Genomic DNA, 25,277 nt, shown 5'->3' with positions numbered 1-25,277 from the left:
GACATAAATAGGAGACAAGCAATAGAATATCTATATCAAAATCATCTAACGACATATAATAATTGCAATATTAAATATCACTGCAACAATGGTAGACAGAGGTTTCTAGAAATAAGGTGGAGTCTGCCAAGCTGCACTTTAAACAGCCATGTAATTCCTTATTTTGCACTTACATGACAGGATATAATCACTTAAACAGGGAAAGTAACTTAAACAGACCAAACCATGGAGGCAGACAAGCAGTGCTGTAAAAACCTTAAAAAGTTCATTTCAGGAATAAGTATTTTGTTGACTTCCTTTGCCTGTGCTGAAAGCTTTAGTACAGGAGGATCACAAAAGATAAACAACCCTCTGTGTTTTACTTGAGCTGTCAGTCCTTAGCTGATCATGCCTGTACCACATCCCATAGGATTTTTAACTTAGCAAACTACTTTCAGATGCAATTTCTCTGTTAGCACATCAACATTTATCTTATACATTGTTGAATTTGACACCAAAGTATAAGACATTCAAACTGAACTGATGATAAAGTAGTCATAGCATTAATTTGTTATATGGCAAAACCCAGCTCACAAAGGAATGGGGAGTTTTACTTTCACCATTTCCAGTGCATCTGAGAAGTTCAGTGTTAAAGGTGTCACCTTCCCTTACCACCAGCAGCATATCAATTAGAGCTTCTGAGAAGTACTAAGAAGGCAATTTTTTTAATAACTGATGTAACATACCAGTATATCCAACTTATTCTAGTCACTGCTTATAATTTTATTACAGCCTGTCTAACCCTGATGACTAATTTTATTGGAAAACATTAGTAAATGGTCAGAAATACACCAGGTTTATGCTTCATCAATCATTCAATTCCTTATTTCTCATGGGTGTCTTCTAGTAAAAAGTAAGATTTTTCTTTTAAAGAAAAGTTTAAAAGTCTTGTATCTCAGTTAGTCATTTTAGACAAATGAAAGTGTGATGTGCCACTCCAAAAAAAAGGAAGAAAAAATTTACAAAACAAAAGCAAACCAATTGTATTTAAAACGAGGTACAAGAAATTAAAGATCTACCTAGTCTTTTAGATTTCACTTCCTGCAGATAAATACCCCAAAGATAACCAGTACATTAGATTCAGCATGATTGTCTCCTTCTTGTATCCAATTAAAGAAAATAACTTTCAATATAAACAGCTTCTTAGAGTGAAAGTCTTTGAATTTAAACTTAACAATATTGCAATATAATATATAATTAAGAAACTGAAATATGAATCTATAAGTTAGGTTTTATTTTAAAAATTGTTGACAATGAAACAATACAAATTTAATTTTTAATGAAAAACAGCTGATGAGGTATCTAATTTTAAAGACACCTCTGACGTATAAAGTTTTTTTTTTTTAATTTTGCATGATTTGCACAATTTTTCGAAAAACCTTTTTATTCTCCTTCTGAAAAAGTAATTCAGCTGTGAGTTCAATTTAAACATGCAAACTGAACACCTGCAGTGCTCAGCATGCTGAATGAGTCCAGCTTTCAGGAAAACAGAGGTGCCAGCTGCTGGATCCTTAATTCCACGGGACAGAAAATCTCTAGCTGTGGGGTTTCACTCACAGTAAGGCACTAGATCTATCCATGGACAGAACTGGACACCAGACCAAGAGTTTCAACCACAGAATTCCTCCTAGTAAGCAAATTCATTTATTCATCCACCCTCCTGAAATCAGCCAGTTTTGATGTGTGTCAGTTCCTCAGACTCAGCAGACAGCTAAGCAGATAGACGTGAAGGCTTTTGTAAAGGCTCGTGTTCTTAATGCTCAGCACATGCATGAGAGGTCAGTCCAGTGTCTTCACCCCTGGGGTTTAGTTTTGTACTTGTGGAACAGGAATATCTCTTAGCTAACATTGCAAGGATGAGGAAGAGAGGTGCTTGTTGGTTGTTATCCTCCCCTAGATGAGTTTAGCACGCAACACAACGAAATTTTTTTCTCTGAAATATGGATTTAGCAGATCAAGCATTTAGAAGGTTGTTGCCAGAACTCTTTGGGAGTATACTACCTGCAGGCAATCCTTAATGGCTTTTTGAATATAGTTTCATGTGCAGTTTGTGTACCATTCTTGTAAAAATAGGCAACAAATCAGTGAAAATGAAGTTTCTGTTCATGAATCACATTCTCATGCTGCTATTTAGACAGTCTGCAAACATCTTCTCTAACTTGCAGAGGAGAAAAATAGAATCACATTGAATTTTCTTGTACTTTATATGAACAAAGTTCCTGACATTAAGCCTGTCTGTCTAATGCAAAATCTGAGCTTTCTCCTTGGATGAAAAGTACATTAGTTCCTCACTAAAAGAGTCAGCATATCCATCCTGCATAAAATTCTCATTACTCATTTTTATTTGATTTTTTATCATTTGAAATTCTCACCAGTACAGATAAAAAATTCAGAAGAAAAGTTCAAGAATTTACACTTAACTCTTCAAAAAATGTAATGCAGTTATGTGCAAATAACTTCTCTGATCAAAATAACATGAGAAAGCTTAGATGATAAGTGCAGGCAAAAGAAAAAAATATTTGTTTAGTTTTCAATTTCAAACCAATCTCTCCTCTGCCTTAGCTTGCCTGACAAAAGTATACTCAGATTTCAACTATTCAGGTAGGAGTCCTACATTTACACAAATCTCATGGTAAAAATTTATGAATGTAAGACATGTATAAGGAGTAGAAATGAAAACCAGGCTATGCATAGGGAATATAAATGAAAGATATCATGTGATAAAGGCCTGTTACTCGTCCATAAGCATTTAAACTGCTGCTGGGCATTTTTAAAGCCAATAAAACATGCATAATCCAGTCACCACTTATCCTCTAGAGCTTGAATGTATAAAAACATTTCATCATTCTGCACTTGAAAAATCCCTTTTGAAATAGAACTGCCTCCAATGACCTTAAAGCTCTCTCAGTGTTCAGCCTTACAGTACTTTTAATTTAATCACTGATGATCAAAAGACAAGCACTCACAAAATGCTCAGAGCTTAAATTCATCATGTTCTAAATTCCTAGAAATTAACAGAAAGAATTGCACTTGAGCTCAGAATAAACTGAGCTGCAAACACACATTAGTGACCAACTTCTACATAATGCAGCACCAAGGATGGCTGGCTTATGGAAATGCCCAGTGCTGGAAGGAAGGAACAAGTGAGGCTGCCTCTTTCTCAAAATCCTACAGAACAGTTTTCAGTTTTGCTGAAATTCCTGAAATAACAACAGATGAGGCAACAGAGTTTTCAGGAAAGCACGGTGAAAATGATTCAGAGTGTAAATAAAAGAACAGTAGACTACTACATATGAATATTAATAGTATTTAAAATACTTGCCTTTGAAAAAGGGATACTATAATGCAGACATTTATTCTCAAAATAAACCCCCCCCCCCCCAAAAAAAAAAAACCCAAACCAAATCAACCAAACAAAGAATGCCACCAAACAAACAAAACACACCCATACCAAAACCCTGACTAAATTAAAATTAAATCTTCAGTCCTGCAGTTTTGGGTTGTGTTGTTTTTTTTAAGAAACCCTAATATCAAAAATATGCAAATTCCCTGTTACTTAATCATTCTAAAAAGAAAAAAAAAACTTTGTGTGAATAAATGTAAGCAAACAATTTAGACAAGAACTTTTTGTTTAGGATGAAATGTATTTTGACTTATTAAAATGTAAAAAATCACATTTCATCTGCATCTGCTATTTGTTTTTTCATCTTCTACAGAATAAACTTAGAAGAAAAATCAGGCTTGCAATAAAACAGCAAAGAAACAAACATCTGAACTTATAGCAAGTCCTTTTAGGTGAAGTTACTGGGGTAGAAAATACCAGCAAAGTCAATTAAACACCAAGATGTTGCTGCTTGAAAAGTGATTGGAGTGCCCATGGGGATAATAAGCACATACACAGCCCACAATAAATAACTGTACCCTTCATAAGGCTGACTACCTGGCAGAACTCATTTAGGATTTGAACAATCACAGCCAAGGCTCTACAGCTATTATTAGCAACAAAATCTTTCTGACAGCAGTCATGCCCAACCTGCCACACCAACAGGCAGCACAACCATTCATACTGCACTGCAACCACAGGGCCACTTTAACCATTTCCTTCCAGCTGTAGAGAAAGAGGAGCTTCATGACAAACAGAACACTAATAACAACAGCCTAAGCCTCCTCAAGGAGCTAAAGACAGCAGAGTATCATGGCTCTTCCTTAACAAAGACCAAAAACTCGGCTGACCTCAAGCAAAAATCAAAGTTGAGAAAGGCAGACCTGCTTTTACAATTCAGAGCAACCAATGAACAAGAAACCAAACAATACCAGAAAAAACCCACTTCAACTATCCCAAACAGGACAACCCACAGAACTCATCTCAACTTTTGAGCAGCTTCTGTAAAATCTAATTGATAAACAGCACAATTTCCAGCTCTTCTATCTTATCCTTGACTGATAACATAGGAGTTGTGAATGACCTGAGAACTGAAGCTCGGAAATTTCCATGAGCACATTTGATCTGTTTGATCAAAATTATACATGCACTTAATACCTCAACAAATTGGACCAGAAGGCAACAATTATTTTTAAATTACATCACTGAAAACACTTCATAAAACACTATGGTTTATACAAAGCTTTAAATACCCAACTGAGGTTTTGTAGTACATGTGGCTGCAGCCCTAAACTACAGATTTTCCTTGCAAATACATGATTAGGCTGAAGCAAATTCCTTCCAGAAAACAGGAATCAAGAGGTCATTTACATGTGTTTTGTTTAATTTCTAATAAAACTGATAAAATTATATCAACGTGCTTTTAATTGTCCAGCACAAAAATCAGTAACTCATCTCTTTAGAAGTGAGATTGGCAAAAGTGATGTAAAGGATATTATAATCCTCTTAAAATTTGACATGAACAACATGGTGAAGTGTATTTTACTGATTGCGATAATCAAGCATTTGACAGTTAATTATGCAAAATTTACTGTATGAGCTTAAAAAAAAACAAATCTTCAAATCTGACAAGGGACTACCACGTTTAAATTGGCTAACCCCCAAGAAACAACTCCTACTTTTAGAAGGTACTATAGAAAAAAAATTCACGTTAACTCAAAGTTAAAAGTGCAACCAACAGAAAGCCCATTTGAGAACAAAATATATTTGAGCATACATAACAAGGAATTTTATTGTTTGTTGAGATTCATCTCATCTAAATATCTGATCAATTTTAATATCCATTTTCAGCTGAGATGAATAAGTCTCAGCACCTTTTTTTTTTCCTGTTCTGACCATAAAGGTGAGTCTTACTGGGTTAGGATCATCACACCTGTTCTGTTTGGTGTTTTACTGCAGCTTCCACAAATAGAAATCCTAAATCTACTTGTTATATCTTTTGTTCTGTACATTCCTTCTGAAAATGCATTGAAATAGAAAGCCATTAATCTTATAGTTGAACAAAGATTCTAACCAATATTTTGATATTATCATTTATTTTGCTGCTGATTTACCAGATTTTCAGTCAAATATAAAAAATTCAATGCATTTCACACAGAACTTGGTGAAATCAATTTCTACAAGGTTCCTAGGCATTTAGAAGCAAACCTGAGTTAGGCATAACCATCTCCTTTTGTACTTGTCTCTAAAAGTATTTTTTTATTCCAGACTTCAAGCTTTGCTTTCTGCTCTGTGGATCCCATAAAGTCATCTTGAATTGACAAGAGCCCTGGTTTTAGACACTGACTGTGAACTCCCAATTTGCTGTATGTAGAACAAGGGAGGTGTGCAAGCCAGTAGACTCACTAGTTCCTCAACCCCATCCAAAAATAACTTTATGGTTGACAACTTCTTCCACAAAAACCTTTCCCTCACATACTACTGATGGAAGAGCCTAAAGGTGCTGCTGTTGTCACCTTCTGTGAATGCACAAGAAAAGCAACTCTTCCTTTGATCACACCTAAGCAGCTGGGTTCACTCTAATTCCACTTCCTTATTCTTGTAACAGCACTTTGTTTCACTCACAAAGGAAACACTAACATGGCCTCAAAATTATGAGGCCTCATGATTTTTTAAAGCCAGTTAAATACAAAAGGTTAGACAGATAATATTTGTGAAACACTGAACTCAGGAATAAAAAGGCAATATTTTCTGAATTTTATTTTTAAGAACTACTTACTGTATTAATGTGTCCAGTTAATATCCAGCAACTGTCAAAAAAGTGATCACTTAGCACAAATTACAGACCATATTTTCTGGAAATCAATAGGACACAAAGACACAATATCTGTTTATCCTGTCAGATATTCCTCACAAACACACATTAGTCTGTCCTCAGAGTATCTGGCTGTCCAATTTTTAACTGAAATATTTGAATAAAGAACTTTCTAAAAATATTTCATATCTACTTTTTTTAAAAAAAGGATTGATTATTATCCTCTCACAACTACATTAAAGCATTGCAACTACATCAACACTAACAGAAATAAGCCAGCACATGGACTTTTGACAAGAGAATCAGATGCACCATTCAAATGACTGCTGCAGGTCTCTGGCTGTATGACGGACTTTCAAATTCAGCAGTGGTTCAGATAATAAATGGGAGACTCATGTACCACGAAGTAACAGAACAGATCCCTCCCCACGAGATTACAGTTGAGTTTCATTATTCTAAGGTATATTTTTATCAATTAAATACAAGAAAAAAAATTAGTTATATGAGAAGCATTTATAGAACCAGAAAACACAACACACCAAGTCTAAGCAACTCTAAACTTTCATTATATTAAAAATCCAAACAGATTGTAAATGAGTTTCTCATCTGCCTCTTTACTTGTAATCATGTTTAAACTTAAAATCCTGAAATTCCAATATTCCCAAACATTGAAAGGTTGGAGCTCTGAGTTTAATAGTTTCCCTTTGGTATGTCTGGTCTATTAAAAACAACATACTCTCACAATGGAGTTTTGGTAAAAAGCACAAAAACAGTGAAAACTTTAGAAACCACCCTTAAAGTGATTAATTTATTCTTTTTTGAAACAGAAGCATTTTAAAAACTTTTAAGTTTCTCTGTACGTCACCCAAAATTTGCAGCTTAAATTTGTCCAACTGGTCCCCTTCTTCCTATTAAGCACTCAATTAATTGAACTGCATTAATTCTAAAATGCCTTGGCTTCAAAGATGAAATCAGCTGCACAGCAAGTGCAATTTCCAGGCACTCATTGGGTATTTTCAGGGGTGCAAGAGGGACTCCAGCATTTAGTTTACAATTTTATTTACTAGAAGAAAAAAAAATGCTTTGAACAGAACATCTTTGCTACAGGGTGCTTCTTCTTCCTCCATTCCTGAGAGTCTAATTCCTCTTCTGTATGTCTTAGCAGGGGGTACTCCTCCCCCTTGCCCACTCCACACTCTTTGTATTGTTTTAAATGGCCAGAGATAACCCAGTTGTGTGGGATCCCCACTCCATAAATAATTCCCTAAGGTCTCCATTCAAACCCAGATGCAAGAGATAAGCAGCAGTGGGTTGGGAGCAGGACTGCAGCTGGGAGAGGACCATTAGCATGCGAGTCTAAGATCACCCCTCCAGGCTATTACAACAGGAACTCGCAGACAGCTCTGCATTGGGCACTCAATTAGGACTAGGAGCCAGTTCTCCAGATAAACCTTTAAACCGAATCATTCCACATCATCCTTGTCAATGCCTTGCCGCTTGGCTCCTGCCACGTACCTCTGCACAGAAACTGAAATCCCATTTCCCACATCAAGCTAACCCTTCCTGCATCACTCATCCCATGTCCCTCTCTGACACGCTCCATTCTGCCCGGGCAAGCCTGGCTCTACCTGAGCTGCTGCGGACTTGGAGCGGACACCATCAGCCCAAAGGAGCTGCTGCTCCCAGGCAACGAAGGCAGTAATCGTTCACAGCAGACGCTTCCCTGTTGGAACCCCAGCTGCTGAGAATTTTAAACTTGCTGGGCTAACAGACACTGACTCCCAAGAAAACACTACATTTAACCTGAAGCCATAGAGAAAGCTTCCAAAATTGAATGATAAAACTGAGATTATGAGTGTGTAGTTTCAATAGAAGTGTGTAATATCACAGTAAAAAACTTAGAGTTTAAAGATTTAAGATATAGTAATATATATAAAACAAGATAGTTTTAATGCAGAAGCTAATCCTTCTTTTTTACCTTCTTCACCTTCTTTTTCATGAGTTTAAGTAGTATTGTATAATTAAATAAAAATTATTGTATAATTAAATAAAAAAATCCACATTACAAGTCACAAATAGTTAGTTTTAAGTTAGAAATAAAAATGATTTAAGCATATCTTCTTAATTAAACAATTTATCTTTAAAAACATTATAAAAAGAGAAATACAATTCCATTTTATAATTTATTAATAGAATAATACAGAACTCACAACTTCTAAGACTATAATATAAATAAAAACTAATAAACATCTAAGTCCAAACAAAAATACCATCTCACACATTTAATCCCAACCTTAACCAAAAAAATTAATCAAAATTCACATTTAGTGGTTGATTGACATACAACAATTACAAAAAATATAACCAAACTCAAAACAAACAAAAAAAAAAGATAGTTAAATAATCTGTTTAGTTAACTAAATCTCACACTATCATTAAAATAAACTTTTAAAAATATACACTTCCCCTACTCAGATAAGCGTGCACACGGCTGGCTGGGGATGCTGCCTGGGGGAACACGAGACCCCAGTGCTGGCTGACATCCCCTCCCTGCAGGGCAGGGCTGTCCCACAGAGCTGCTCCTCTCAGCCCTTTCAGTCCCAAATAAATATCCTACACTTATGAAAGATATGAGAGAGGGTTCTTTCATACACTGTAATTTTCACTTCAGCTAGGAAAAAAATTAGGGACATCTCACATCACAGAGGGAAAAAACTGTCCTTGTCTTTGAGGCACATTACTAGATGTGGGGCTAATTTTTTCTTGTCACTTTTCTTTTATCCTCCTATTTGCTACAACATTGTCCAAATTTCAGAGGGCCTTAAAATGACTAAAGTCTTCTCAGACCATCAATAGAGTCAAAAGGTCTATAAAGAGTCCAAGACACTGACAATGTCATCTATTTAAAAAGGAAGCAAATAAGAGAAATTCAAATTAATAGTTGGAAGAGAAATTCAAATTAATTGTTGGAAGAGAAATCAAATTAACTTTCTGCATTTGTGATGACTGGACAGGTTCACATGCACAATGAGAGATCTAAAAGATCCACCTTAAAATGATGCATCTATAAGAGAGGTTAGAGAACAATTATACTATGTACACTAACGAGCTACTTGATTTGGACAACAATCCTCTCCAGATTTCTACAGGATCTCAGGAATACAACAGCTACTAATCGAGATACATGAGCTCAAACCAAGCTGTGTTATACCTAGGGTGTGAAGGAGGGAATTCGAGCTAAAGAAAAAATGTGGGCAACTGAGCACAGTCAAGGCTCACAACCATGCTAGCCAAATTAATCAAAATTGCAACCAAGACACAGTGGTCAACAGGCTTTTCATAAAGAAAAATCCTGAAGTACTGAAAAAGGATCACAGAGGTTCATGAGGAAGCTCAAGGTGACAGCCTACTGGATTTCTAATATGCTTTAAACAACTTTTAAGGAAACTAGTAAACCCCAAGTAACAAGATTTCCTTCAGGGATAAACAGCTGATGGTCTGATTCAGCATGGTCCTTCCTCACTGCTGGGGTGGTTTTTTGAAAATCCTGCTTTCAACACTTAAACATCTTACATTGCCTAGCACCACACTGTTCTATCACATCCTGGTATACAAAATCAAATGCAACATCAGAAAAAATTTATTTTGATAAATTACTTTTTTAAAAAATAACAGGAAACTGTTATTCCAAATTGTAATAATTTTCTCAAAAATACAATTGCTTGGTTGGGATATTTTTTGCCAGAGAATTACTACAGACAGTTTCACTAGATTACATATCATGACTATAATGCAGTCATGATAAAATTTCTTGTTTCATTTGTTTAGAAAATATCCTTTGCTTTGGAAGTTTTAATAGAGATTTGACAGACAGAAGACCTTTTTTTGACTTGGTTGTAGCCTTTCCACTTGATTCACAACACCATGAATGAATGAAAGTAAGCATTACTTAAGAAATTACTGATTTGGCCAACGAGGTTACTGTAAACAATTGGCTTCCTTATTTGCAACATGACTTCAATTGTCTTTGTTTAGCTAAGCTGTCATGCATTTTATTTTGTGCAAATGCATTTAAATTGTGTGACAGCTGCAGTTAGGCCTATGATGGCATGCATGAGGCAGAAAGAGCAGCACAGGCATGTGTCAGGAAAAACAATGCATTAGAAGAACTGCTACAGACCAAAAAGATTTCCCATTTCTCCCATTCTTTTATCCTACTTTATAAACTATATCCCTAATGCCATGCTAGCACTTTTTCTCTCTCTTTCTCTGCTTTTTTAGCCAACCATGTAAAACAACCTGTCACTGCATCAGTTATTCCATTGCATGAGACATTTAAATTTTAGAAACATTTGGATTTTAAAGCTGTGAGACAAGTAAGAATCAATGTTATATAAAAGTCTACCAAGAATCTAAACTAGTTTGCCTGGGTGCAATCTCCCTGTACACAAAACATGACTAAATAAAATCTCCTAGTTGAAGGTGACAACAATTTGATCATATTCAGAGCAATTAATGAAAGTATGCCTTGTAACCAAGTAACAATAATAATAATGACTTGCCTAAACCAACACTGTATAGGGTTTTGTTCTTGACTTTTTAGGGCTTTTAGCTTTGTTTATTGAAGTTACTAGTCACAGATTTTACAAGTTGTTGACCAAATACTGTAGGTGAGTGCACCACACAGCAGCTTCTGGCCATCACATGCAGAGAACCTTGCTCCTGTACTGAGAAGTAGGGCTGCTCCACAGAAACAAGACACTCCTTGCCCAAATTCATGCTTTGATTCTCAGAGATAAACCTTTTTATTCTTGCTCTACACAGAGGAGAGGAATGTTACCCCGTGCTGGGAACAGATGTGGAAACAAGCTGCTCCATCCACGGAATAAGCCACTGGAGAATGTGTTGTTAAAACAAAGAAAGGAGATTCTCCAGTATCCTGCTAGCCAGAATTTCAGTCAATGCTGTAGAACAGTCTCCTCTCGATCAGCATATTTAAAGCAACTAAAAAGACTCTAAAAATCTTCAAACTAGAGTATAGACAGACTGTAACACTTGGCACTGGGGGGACGAAAGACTTCACACAACCATAAAATCATTCAAATCTGACAACTTTTACTCCCAAGAATGGTGTCAACAAAAGTCGGAAGACACTGGAAAGAAATCTGCTCTGGTCTTTCTCCAAAGTTACAGTCTTCACTAAATGTGTGATCTAAGTGATTTAGCTACACCATTACAAACAAAAGTGGCATGGATTTACAAGGCTTACGCATTTTCAACCAAATTTAAACTTTGTTTACATTTGTTTACTGCAATTGTGTAAAGGATTTATGATTCAACATATCTCAAAGTGGAAAAACAGACAACAGTTGAATCTGGAAGACTTTATCAAGCATCTTGATTTTAATAAACCTTTTAGTCTTTTGAAAGTAGATGCTCTTTTTGTTTCAAAAACTAAAGAGCAATATAAAATTATCCAATACACCTGTGGGGCAGGGAGAAGCAGGTATGCAGCATTATCCAAAGTTTGACCTAATCACCTGGGTTTGCAGTATGTTTTACTCAAGGATGCAAAAATGGCAATATCAATGTAAGGAAAAAAATCTATTCTTCAAAAATCACACACAGTTGTCAAATATGCACCAAAAAAAAAAAAAAAAAATCAAAACAAAACCACCATGGTCTATTCAGATAAAGCATAAGTTATCACAGTATGGAGAAAGTGCAAGCAATTTGAATTTTTAATCTGCCAGAATTCATCACTGTATTTACAATAAATCAATTTCATGTTTGTCGAACTTCTTTTTACTTTTCAGCTATGTTGTGACTGGCCTTCTGAAAGCTAATCTGAACTGTCTTTACTTTTTTGGATTGGATTGATATGCCAGTACCTTTGAAAATAAAACAACTGACAGTGTGTGAATCTTTGATTCATTTATATTTTTGCTTGTTTGTTTGTTTGGGGGATTTTCTGTAAATATAAAATATGCCTACCAACCACCTTCAGAAAGGTATTCTTTCTTTAGATTACTGAAGAAGTTTTATGTGTGAACAAATTCAGGAATGCTTTTTATTTGAAATCATCTAATAATACTATTATTAGATGATATAAACTCTGATTTTTCTGAACTGACAAGATGTTGCCTAAATTCTCTCTTTAAACTTCAGGTGACAGCTCTACACTTTTAAAGAGTTACCCATTAGAGCATAACAATTTGGAGATACAGATCACTAGCCACTTTTAACATTACAGGCTGAAAAATGTACATGAAGACAAAAAAATCTTTTCAGAATCTCATCATTTTCAAATAGAACTTCACTAATCTATTAATCTTAAACACTGTTTAGATTTGTTTTATGAAAGAAAAGCCTTGACAGTGAATGGATTAACTTCCAGGCTGTCAGCTTACATAAAGACACAACAACAGCTGAACCATCTTTTGTTTTTCCTTGGAGGTCACAGAGCTATGGAAACATTTAGAAAAAAATCAGTCCAAGCTACCATAATTTAGATATTTTTATCCTCCCAAAACCAAACACTTTTTTCCAGCAGCCACTTGAAATAGGTGCAGATTAATCCAACCGAGCAGCTCAAGTGCTCCACGTACCAAGAGATCCTTGATTTGTGGGCAGCCTCGTGCTTCCCACTCTGATGGATTATCATTTCCTACTGAAAGCAGCAAGAAGACTGCACCACTTATTGCATTTTGGGGGTTAGTGGGGTGTGAGGAAAAGAAGACAGTAACACACAGTGAAATCCCATCTTCATGATGTACAAGAGAGATTATCTACTCATTTCAACTAAACCAAGGACTTAACTCAAAACATTAAGCTCCAGAAGAACTTGGTAACTTTATTTTAAATGAATGTGGATTTTAACTTTAGAAAAAAATTAAATAAGTAAAACTTGAACAGAAAAAAATTTCCTTTTTATTTAATATTCACTATTTCATAATTAACTAATTAACCTCTGTCTTTAGAAATTTAAGTAAGAAGAATTCAGTAGAAAAATACTTCCAGCCTGGCAGACAACCCTAGCTTATCCTAAAAACCCTACAGTTCAACCAGGTACTCGGGAATCAGATCAGAACTTCCCAGTTGCCTTTCACACACACTGAGACAGCCATTTTCACCTGAGCCCTCTGGCAAGCTTTCCTCCTGAGCATATGAACATCTACAGGACTATTTTTTCCCTATGGCAGGTACATTTTACAGCAAGAATAGCAGTGGATCATAATCTATTCATAAACCTGTTCTGAAACAAGTCTGTACATTTTATAAACAAACCTGAAGTGACTTCCTATACTCTATTTCTGGTTATTAAACAAAAAGTCAGAATAATAGTGCAGGTGATCTATTAAATAGCAGTCATTGTAAAACAACCTGCCACTTGCCAGAAATCAAATTATTCTTGTTTCATATATTTATTAAATAAGGTCTGTGGAAATTAGAAATAATAGGGGGTTTTGTTCAAGTAAAAGTATAGCAGAAAAAAAAAAAAAAGTAGATCATGATGAATAGAAAATACAACATTTAAGGTTACAAATAAACATATTTGGGGCATTCAGAACTCCTTGGACTTACTGCAAGTGATGCTGTTCTAGCATAATCCTCTCTTTTTAAAGAATAAATACCGTGACTCTTGAAAACCGTATCTAAATCTAGATACTTCCGAAGAAACATTTTTCTTTTTTTAAAATTTAATTAGCAAATACGGTTGTAAACATGACAAGACACAGTTACTCATGCTTCTTAAACATGATCCAAATATTAAATAATTATTTTACTTGAAAGGTTATTTAAAATAATAGTTTTATGTAGCAAAAGAGGCATAGGTAGTTGTGCTAGGTTATAAATAAATAAAATAAAATTTAAAAAACAACAGTGATTTTAAAGCTATGCCAAGGCTAGAAGGAGTTGTTTCAACCCTGCTACAAAACAGACAAGATGCTTTAAAAGAGGCAATATTTTGAAATAAGACACAAAGACCCGAATTCTCTATGCATTGTTTGCTTTAAAAGGGAAAGAAATATCTTTTCCAATTGTTTTACTACAGTATCAATATTTTACAAATGGGTTGGTCCTTAACATCTTTTTTCAATGCAGCCTATGTTAAATAACTAACCAGACCATATAATTAAATAAACAAATATAAAATGCCTATGCACAGACTGGAAATGAACATATTTTCAACAGCTATTCATGTATCCTTTCTTTTTCCAGAAGATCTACTGGTGTTCATGGATTTCCTCAGACCTACCATCTTACTTTGTCTGCCTCTATGTATTAGCTTAGTTCAGAAAGTCAGCATGAGCAATAATGCAATATGAGAACTTTCATTTTTTTCACTACTCAGAGATCAGTATTTACCTTCCACAAGCATGTCTGGCACATCTGCTTGATATCTAGGCCCCACTCTGATTTCTCCCTTGTCTGCTAAAAGTGTTTTCAATGATGGATCATACACCAGCGAATAAAAAAAAGTATCCTAAAAAAAAAGAGACATATTTGTAACAGCATAATAATTTTTAAAATTAGGTTTGCAAATTTGTAACACCTTCCATTTGGAAATTTGCATACTTTACAGAACACAGGTTTGGTACATAAATCATTATTTTATATAATACAGATGTTTCATGAGTGCTTTTAAAAGGCTAATTATGACTTTTCTCATTGTTAGGACTTCAGAACAGAGCAATAATGAAAAGATCCATACACAAAAGTATATCAATGGATTTGAAGAGAATTGACGTTAAATGCTTACTGAATTTAACAAGTTTGCCCTCATAAGTATCCCAACCATACTGACTTTCCATTATAAATTAATCTCAAAAAAAAAAAAAAAACACTGTCTGTGTAAACCCTTCTCAGGCACTAAAATAGCACTGGCAAATGTGGCATAGTCACATAAGTACAGGCCAAGTCCTGCTTTCAAAAATATTTTTACTGGTTAGCAGTGATTTGGTGTAGAAATTTAAAAATAAAGACATGCTAATTTCAGTTAGAAAACATTGCCTTTCTGATATTATATTAAAAGAAAAATATGTTTATTTTAAAGGTATTTTGCAATCTTTCAAATTCTCTGGTAAAGCTAAGAATCCTAAGTATCTTCCAGAGGAAGATGAGGAGATACTTTCCATACAATAAAAGGGAAAAATAAGGAGGAAAAAAAAGCACCATGTGAATTCCTCCTTCAGTATCTGCTACAAGAAAACATCTCTATATTTTCATCTGTAAGATGTCATATTAATTACTTGAAATTAATTATTTTATAAATACAAACAGATTCATAATAAACCTATAATTTAAGTGTGTCAATTAAATTTTTATCCAATAATATTGTTTAAATCAGTGTTGTGAACATCATTTTTCTAACCTATCATCCAAGATATGATTTTCAAAGTATTGTTTGCCCATTCGTTAAAAATACAGAAAGAAAAATAAACTTATCCTAATATTTACTTGAAGAGAAATCACAATTACCTCTTTCTCCAGGTATGACAGCACAGATTCTGTCTCATTCAGAAGTGCAACGCTGCATTTTCCCCTACACAAACATAAGAAAGAATAGTTACTTTGTAAAAAGTTCAGATTTCAAATAAAGAGTTACTTACCAGTAACTTACTCTAGATTGTTTTCAGAACAATCTAGATATACTTTAAATTTCCACACTAAAAGTATAAAAAGATAAAAAGATGAAAATATATAAAAATGAACATTGCCATACTTTAATAATACCAAAATTAACATAAAAGCAACAAAACGAACGGCAGTACTGATCCAAGCATTCAAATACATTGGAATTCCATCAAACTGGGAAATAATTTCAGTAATGGAAAGGCAAAAAAGAGAAGAGGTACAATGGCAAACAATAAATAAACACACAATTAACAAAAAGGCCTGGATTATAGCAACATCACCTCCAAGTGACTTATCTCCAGTAAATTCAGTGTATAGTTTGAAAACAAATTACCCAAACTGGAAATATAAGGCTTTACTTTTAAGGCTGTAAAACAAAGCACTTTTCTCTTTTGAATGGAAGCATTTTTAATAATGAATCATGGAATTCCATTACTTTCTTCTATGCCCACATTAAAATGCTGATGATCACACTTCTGTGCAGTGGTATAGACCTGCCCACTGTAACATAAGCAGTCAATGCAATGGGACTTGGACCCCACCACCTTCCTCCCCTTTTCATCCCATCTCCCCCAGCATTGTCTTGCCTCAAATTTCTCTTTCTCCAACTTCTCTGCAAGTAACCTGCAGAGTTATTTTCAACAAATGGTATTTTAAAGAAGCACTCATGGATGTGGATGAAAAATATTAAGTGTGCTGAATCACCTTGCTAGCAACCCACATCTTATATTATAATCTACAACTGAACTACCATTTTTATATATATATATGTTTGTGTGTATATATATATATATATATGAAGGTATATTTATTACCCCTTACATACAGCACCTTGTATTTCATGCACTAAAGTTTTACTCAGTTTAGTTGGTATTTGCCAGGAGGTTCCTGTGGCCTTATACATCCAGCTACAGGAAATGTGCCCATCTCCCATCTACCCTCATGGAACAGACAGAACACACAGAGAGAGAGTACTTGTTTGCAGAGACCTTCTTGATTTTAAGATAACACCAAAATGGTTGTTGTAAAATTATTCTGTCAGGGAGTGCTGACTCTAAGCTCAACCAGAGGCATTAGAAGCCAATTGCTAATGGCTGATCATTAAGTGAACATACCCAGCTAATGTCTTATTCATTGCCACTGCACATCCTGGGAAAGGGGGGCAAGTCACACATTACTGTCCTGAATTTCTCTTCATTGTCATACCTGCCAGGAGAACCACATCAGCCAAGTAAAATAGGAAGAAGGGGAAGAAAAGTCTGACCACAATACACAACAGCTCAGAAAAATCCTCCTGCAGCAGAGAAGTAGGAAACCTTCTGGATATCCCATCATGTCCCTCTTTGAAGGTTTTCTTCAAGCTTTTGGCCTTGATAATTCCAGAGCATTCACTTCTAAAAATTATTTGTGTTGTAACATGAAGTCAGTTTTCCAACTTTATTTTAATATTTTATTGGGGTTTTTTTGTGTGAAAAGCTAACCAGAAGTCCACCTTTCCAGTCTGGTTCTATTTCGTAGTGCTCAAGTGTGCCCTCTCTCTCCACTACACCCAGGCCTTATTTATCTTCAATTATCACAGAGGCATTCACTGCTCCACTGTCATCGTGACTGCAAAAGTATTTTATTGACCAACCTCATTTTTTATTGGTGGTCCACTAAAAAATTCATTTTATTTCATTAAGATACAAGATTAGTCCCTGCAGCATGTCTTCTAAGTGAGTGAGTTTCTATTTGGTGCTAGATTTCTTCATACAGCACTTTAACCATCTGATGGCTGGAGTCACACAGAGGCAACATTTTGTACACATATATGTCCTCTTGCATGGTCTTGTGTCTCTGTGTAGACAGCACTAGACCTACAGTAGGTACTAAAATAAAAATACAACAACAACAAAACTCATGTTTGAAAACAGGTAAATTACAGAAGTCTTTCTACTTTCCATTCTCTATATAATAGTTACCCATTTCTGTAATCTAGAACCCTGCAATACTTAACATTCAGATTTAGAATCTTTACCAAATTCATAAAAGCCTACTGTTTTTATAACTCCTCCTCTCCTCTCCCATCAGAGGAAAAGCTTCTCTGTATAGTTGCAAGAGCTCTGCTGGACTGAACTGAGCATCTAGTTCATTGCAGCATGAACATTGAGCACCCCTCAATCACGGATGCTAAGGTAAGAACTGAAGTGAATGTTGAATTGCAGTCATATGTCCCTTAATATTGTCCAACCACTACTGCATTTTTAACCCATTCTTCAATACTAATAATCAAATGTCCTAGAGAAAAAGTTAATGTCATTTAAACCACGTTACAACACAACTTGGGAGTTAGATTTTTAAGGGATGTATCTGAGAACCCATAGCTTCCCTGAATTTAACAATAATATTTTCCTCCTTAGAGCATTCTGAAGCTTTATTCCTTAATGTTTTTAAATTATTCAAGATAATTGTGAAAGATAGAGCTATATCAAATAAAAAAATCAATATAACATCATACATTCTGACATTTCCAAACTAGACAAAGAAAAGAAAGGGGGAGCTAGCTACCTACAAAAACAAATGAGAGTCTGTGCTGCATTTAGCAGATTATAAAATCAGTTACACACCAAAATAAAATTATACTCTCTTCTTTCAGAAATCCTACTGTCTTGATTTTAAGTATTATTTAGATTAGTGGCATACAATGTCACACGTTCATTGTTCTGTTGGAGTCTCCTGCCTGAAATGCATCATTAAATGGAACTCAGGTAAAAATTACAAAGAATTGCCCAGTTTTAAAAAAATACAAAAATAAATAAATAAAGAGTTGTCTACTATTTTTTCCACATATGAAACCTTCCTCCTCTAATGTAACTCTCATTCTCTGATTTAAGCTGTATTCTTCCAACAAGCAGCATTCTTGACTTAACTGGCATCATCAAGGTGAATTATTGGGTAACAGCATCAGAAGGTCTCAATGTTAAGATGACATGTCTGGTTTTGACCTTTTTCTCAAATTAAAAATATTCAGAAAATTGGTACGGACCTCCTTCAGAATTAGGCAAAATTTATCTTGGAGAAATGTTGAAGGAAAGTTTAAGCAACCTCAGCAATGTACAAATAACAGGAACCAAAAAAGTAAGTTAGCTTTTATGTCTTCATTAAAACTTGATTTCGATGAGATTAAGTTGTGCCTTCAGAATCCTTCCTGCTCTTAGATGTACTTCATATTTAAACTGGTCACAAATAAAGAGTTGTTCCATTGAGCTGACAACAATGCCAACAAAACTTATTATATAATTAAATCAGCCAGCAACAAAAAGTAATTTAGAGGTCTTGCAGTAAAAGGAGACAATAAAACTCACCTATAAATATATGCTCATGGTATTGCCAGCTTCTATCATATAAACCACTTAGGATTCAATTTCTTCTCCTGTCCTAGTAATCAGAGCCACAACTCATAACTTTTTTTCTTTAAAGCATTAATCATGTGAAAGCTCTTTTCACATGCTACGCCTTCCTTCACTCTCATTTGTTAGAAGCTTTTGTATGCTTGTAAATTTTTTTGGTATGTTCCAGGTGACTTCACCAGTGAGTTGACATGACAATTTCTGATCATTTACACCCATCAGCTAAGGGATGCCTGACAAGCTATTTTTCCACACCTACAGCCTACCTCCATACCTCAGGGAAGCCCTTCTGTTACAATACAGAAATGAGACTCACACTCTCTCCAGAAAAAAACCTCAAAACTTTAGTTCTAAAGTGCCTCAATGATGTTGTAGGAAAGGATTTCTTCAACAGCCCTACAGAAACCCAGGACCATACAGTCCCAAAACCAAAACTCTAACCATCTACAGCCAAAACCTCAAAGCACAGAGACATGATGAGGATTATAAGGAAATGTTAAGAAATACCAGTTATCATGGTAGATAGAAGTCTCATGGCAGGGAACATAAGGATTTATTCCCCCTCCCCCCCCACCCTTGTTTTATGGAACTATTTTTCCTGGGATGGGTGGGAGGTTGAACAAAGAAAAGGAGAATTAAATTTTAAGAAATAAGTGACAGCTTTGTGAGACACTCAAAAGTCAGACTGTCTTGGACAAGTCAATATGGAACTCATGAAAATCAACACTCTGTGTGAGATGTCAGTTACCATACCAGTCCTGAAGGACAGATTTCAGAGAGTAAGCTGAGGTAAGACCTAAGAGATCTTGAAAACTAAAGATAAAAACATGGCATGTTTAAGTGAGATCCAGTAGAGGAATGAAAAACATGTAGGAACTTATTTCAGACAAGAATGTGACAACAATCAGTATTCAGATGAGAAAAGGACAAGACTGCCCTTACTAATCTGTTACAATGAAGGCAAAAGATGATGATAACCAGCTCAAGAGTTTAAGTAGCATGAAAAAAAGTTGTACCAAGGTTATTATACCAGACAATGTTATCAAAAGATTTCAATAAATTCTGGTTAAACAACCTAGACCAAAATACCAAATTGCCCAGAAGATAGAATGAAATGCCTTCTTGTTTGCACTGTCTAGGGAATTGCTCTTTAATAAGCTTTTTCTTAAAGTAATCAAAAGTATAGATTAAAATCTTTATGAAAATTTTAAAAAGCTGATGCAAACACTTATATTTTAAAACTATCAAAATTAAGACAGCAACTGCCTCATCATTTCAGCCCTAACTTATATACCAGAGGAAGCCTCTACAATTCCAGTTCTGCTGTTCTTGCAGGCTATTTCTTCATGTTTTCACCAGATGAGTAAGACAGCCCACGAGATGCTAACTTTTTAAAATATAGATTTCTTGGAAGAGGAAGTATGCAAAAAAAAAAAATTACACAAAGAAATTACAAGAAACAAAATACCTGCTGCCCTTTAACTAGTATAAATGATAAGACAGGAAAAGGCACCTTCATGGGTTCAGTACCACGAAAACAAAATCTCCTGTTGGAATGGAGATGTAGCCTGGGTGACAATGATGCAGTGCAAGAACTCTCAGAACTCATTGCTCTGGGTTCCCACCAAGTCAATGAAATTTTATATGCATTGCTAATTCAGATACAAGCTGAAGAAAGAAAACCACATGTGCAGGCACGGCCCCAGAGACTTGGAAATAACAATTATCAATTGCCCTCCTGAAAACAACAGAATTATGTTGGATAATTTTGTACAAATATATACCAATTGTATCTTGATGATCTGCATCAAGAAATGTTGGTGTCTCAGTAGACATTTGGAACGCAGAAGCATGAGTCACTAGCTAGACAGTCTGAGAATAAAATAACAGGAAAGAATATTAGGAAATATTATGCTGGTGAGAAACATCTGATTTGATTTTAACATATGCTGTTACTTCAACAGCAATCAGAGATTAAACTCAAATGAAGGTACATAATGAAGAGGGATAGAAAGGAGCAGGTGCAGGAGTAGAACTCCAGACTAATCTTTCCCATATCCAGCATAAAGGGAGAAAAGGGGGGGAAAAGATACAAATATTGAGTTAAGGAGGAGAGAGCTACCTGAAATAACAACACTTTTTTCCCTGAACTGTCTTAAATGAGAAAGTGTTCTGAAGATTTCCAATCAAACACCACTTTGAGCCAAGTCTTGATCCCTTACAAGCAGCCTACTCTGCAATGATGATCACCAAACCACAGAGTGGGAACTGCGGGGTCCAAAGAGCTTCTACTAATTATATGAAATTGATTCCCCAGTCACAGGCAGCACTAGGAGTACTTGTGTATTTTACTTTGAAGCACAATTTAAGGGGCACAGAATGTGCTGACAGACATATACCAATGTCTTTATAGCAAATTTCAAGTTCTACAGACTGCAAAGAGATCAACTGTGGAGCAAGCTATTGCAGGACACTAAAAACAAACAAAAAAAATCATCATACTGATTTAAACCTATAATAGATCCCTAACTACAATCTGACTTTTAAAATATTCAATCAATATCTAGAACTGACCAAAAAAATCTGCATTGTATTGGCTTATAATTAATTGGCTCCAGACTGTCTCTGCCCATTTACAGAGCCATCTCAAACAGGAGGAGGAAAACCCAAACAAAAACCAAAAAATATTTGATAGGTGACTACTACTGGGATCTGTGCCTCTGACAAAATAATAACAATCTTCTAAAGAATACAAGATTGTGTATCTGTGGCCAAAAGATAAATCAATAAATTTGGTATTATCTGATTAAGACACACTTGATCAAATAAAATCAAAAACAGAATGCACAGCAAACTAATTTATGCACATCTAAGTGAACTAGTAAATGCCTGGCATCTAAAGATGTGCATAGATCATATGGATGGATGGCCCAGGATTTTGATACTGCATGTGGCTTTTAGTCAAAAACTTCAGAGTTTTAATTTTAATTTGAGCTGGAGTGCTAATTTTGTGCACTCCAAATTGGTAAGATTTACAGACAGTCTCCTGAAGCAATCGTGCCCAGCTGATATGGATTTAAAAGTAATTGAAAGGTAAACATTTTCTCAATGTGACCACAGTAAAACTACATATTGTGGTATCTCAAAACAAGCATTATTGTAGATGTACTTTCTGTAAACTGAAAACTGCACTGTTGCAAACTCAAGTGATTGATATTTTCTCCCTAGGGATTAATTCATGCTAAAAAGTAAAAGAATTGTTGCCTTTTAGCACAGCAGCAGTGATGCACATGAACTGAACAAAACCACAGGAAGCTGGTTAGGAATGATTTTCCATACATTGATTAAACCATTTAGGTCGGAGAACACCTTTAAGATCATCACATCCATTACAAATTGCCCAGCTCAGAAGCAACACACACCACTCCAAGCAACAGAAAGTAAAAGTTTTGCACCCTATGAAAGGCTCCTACTTTGTAATTATACAGAGAATACTACAGAGAAATATGTACTGATGTTCAGATATTTATGTGACAGTTTTCCACTGATAAATACACTTTTTCTTACACTGTTACTAGTACTGGCTATTGACCACATATGAAAACAGGATTCTGTCCTGAACTGAATTTTCATTTTAATTCAGGTAAGAATAATTTGAATATTACTGGAAGAGGGAAAAAAAGAAGAAAATAGTCAGACATGCTTCAAAAGTCTCTTTGCTCCAAATAAAATCATTCCAGAAGGGAAGAATACCTTGCTTAACAATCTAAATTATTAGGTAAGCACATGTTTATGCAAAACAAATTCATTCCTTATCCAGTCTGCTTTATGCCAGAAAATAATCAGGCTTATAAGGATCATAGTAAGCTTTTAAAAAGTATCTAGAATTTGTATATATACTCACACACCCCGTCTGCAGAAACCTCTAGTTTGCCAGGAATGCCAAAACTGGAAATCCCGAGTTAATACCACTAAATTATAAAGGTCTCTGTCTTGAGAAGTAACACCATAAAATGACCTGCCATATCTGTCTTGAGCTTCAGACCATTTGTTGTGTTTTGAGTTAAGGAATCCCACATTCAGAAAAAAATAACTTCTCTACACCTTAGTTGTATCACACAACTTTCTTTTTTGCTGTTCTTTCTTCTTCATGATTTCATCAGGACTCACTAATATTGATACTTCAAATAACTGAGTCATTTATAACACATCTAAGGTTACAGTTTGCATGACACCTTCTTATAAACTGCATGTTCTTAAGCTACTTTTTCTTCTATGTCTACAAACTGGTACCAATCAAAGCTTCTTTAATCCACCCAAGGGTAGATTAAAAGAGCAAGGGTACCATTTAAAAACCAAAAACACAACCACCAGAACACCAGGAAAACACCATCACCAAACAAACAATTAAAAATTTAAAAAAATATATTTAATGCTGTGTTCTGAATTCCATTAATGATCAGAATAATGTCAAAAGAGGGAAATCAAGATCCTTATAGACTGGTGCTTTAGAAGTTTAAGTACACTTTTTTTTGTACATTTACATGTAAAAGTATGCAGACAGTACAAATTGCTTAATAAAAATTGAAGAAATCTTGTCATGATCTGACTGTTTGGATGCTCTTTAACATCACATATGCACAGGCACATTCTCCCCAGTCACATTAATCAGCTTTTAATAAAACTATCTTATGCAATCACCATTTTTAAAAGTCTTATGAAGAGCTTTCTGGGCTGGAACAGAAGTAGTAAACCAAGCCATGACCATTTTAAGATAATTTTGAGGGCTCTTTTCTTGGTTTTGTCAGTTTTTAAAATAAAGGGTACATGTAAGAATATTTCAGAATCAATGCTCAGAAAGTTTTTCTGCACAGAAAACTTGACTTTGCTGTTTATGCCAAGCAACAAATAGAATCCTCTAAAAAACATTAAAACCACTTAGTTTATGCAATTGCACATTGAATAAACACTTCCCATTAAACATCAGAGTGTAAATTTACTGCAGTTATTTGAACAAACCCCATTATGACAAACATCTATGTAATGTACAGATATCCTACATATGTGAATTGAAATGCAAGAAAAAGAATATTATTTTCTTTTTTTTTTTTTTTCCTGAAGGGGGGTAGAGGTTTTTTATCGCTGTATAAAGCAGCCCAAAAGATTCACACCTGCTTTTATTATGACATCTTAGAATGCCTGGCTTATGTATACTTTCCAAACACTTAAAATATAATCATCATCATCATCATCTTACAAGAAAAACCTCCCAACCTCAAGTCTGGAACACCAAATAAGCAAAGAAAAAAGCTAAGATATTGAAATGGTAAGATGAACCTTGATGTATAAATAAATTCTTCTACACAATTCATAAGAAATATTTAACTTTAGAGCAATTACAAATGAACTTAGATACAAATGCATCTTTTACAACAATCTAAACCTGTTTAATACCTAGTAACACTTGAGAGCTTAAGAATGAAAAATAATTTTAAAGCTCAAAGCTCATAACCCAATGCATCTCCAACAAGATAACCATTTGCAGATTTTTATACAAGAACCCACTTTTACCACATGCTAAATTTTATGGTGAATTTTGCAACACTGGCAGATAATTTCTGACACCTTTCACCATTCTTCACCCCGTAACTTTTCATACCTTTCCTAAATTAGGTATTTGGTAACGCTCAAACCTCTGAGAGCCCAAGCACCCAGCACTGGCTCAACTCAGCCCCTCTCCGGGATGGCACCGCTCACAGGAGCCACCTGCACCAACTCTGGGTGCACTCCCTGGGTGACATTAATGAAGGAGAGTGGCACAGGGAGTCCGGCAAGGACAAGGACACTGGGATTACAGAGCATGGCAAAACTGCATCTGCATTATGCAGGGATTAGGAAGGGAGGAGATAATCCACTGGTGGGCTGTTACTGACTGCACACATCTGAGCAACAATTTCACTTGTAACTTGACAAGTAGGCAGGAAGGTAACAAGCCTTGTCTTTGAACCCCAGG

The 25,277-nt window shown here is 35.1% G+C and overlaps 1 protein-coding gene across 1 annotated transcript in view; it reads right to left on the bottom strand.

The window, feature by feature from the left end:
• Positions 1–25,277, bottom strand: part of MTA3 (metastasis associated 1 family member 3) — a 137,103-nt gene that overhangs the window by 85,362 nt on the left and 26,464 nt on the right. Inside the window, exons 5-6 of the mRNA XM_059841159.1 lie at positions 15,720–15,783; positions 14,607–14,724 (exon numbers count right to left, since the gene is read on the bottom strand). Of these exons, the coding sequence (XP_059697142.1) occupies positions 14,607–14,724; positions 15,720–15,783 (182 nt within the window). The remainder of the gene's footprint in view (positions 1–14,606; positions 14,725–15,719; positions 15,784–25,277) is intronic.

Source organism: Haemorhous mexicanus, chromosome 3 (genome assembly GCF_027477595.1).
Source record: "Haemorhous mexicanus isolate bHaeMex1 chromosome 3, bHaeMex1.pri, whole genome shotgun sequence".
Taxonomy (NCBI): Eukaryota; Metazoa; Chordata; class Aves; order Passeriformes; family Fringillidae; genus Haemorhous; species Haemorhous mexicanus.
The sequence above is the reverse complement of the archived record's forward strand: the minus strand, read 5'-3'. Positions and strand labels throughout refer to the sequence as shown.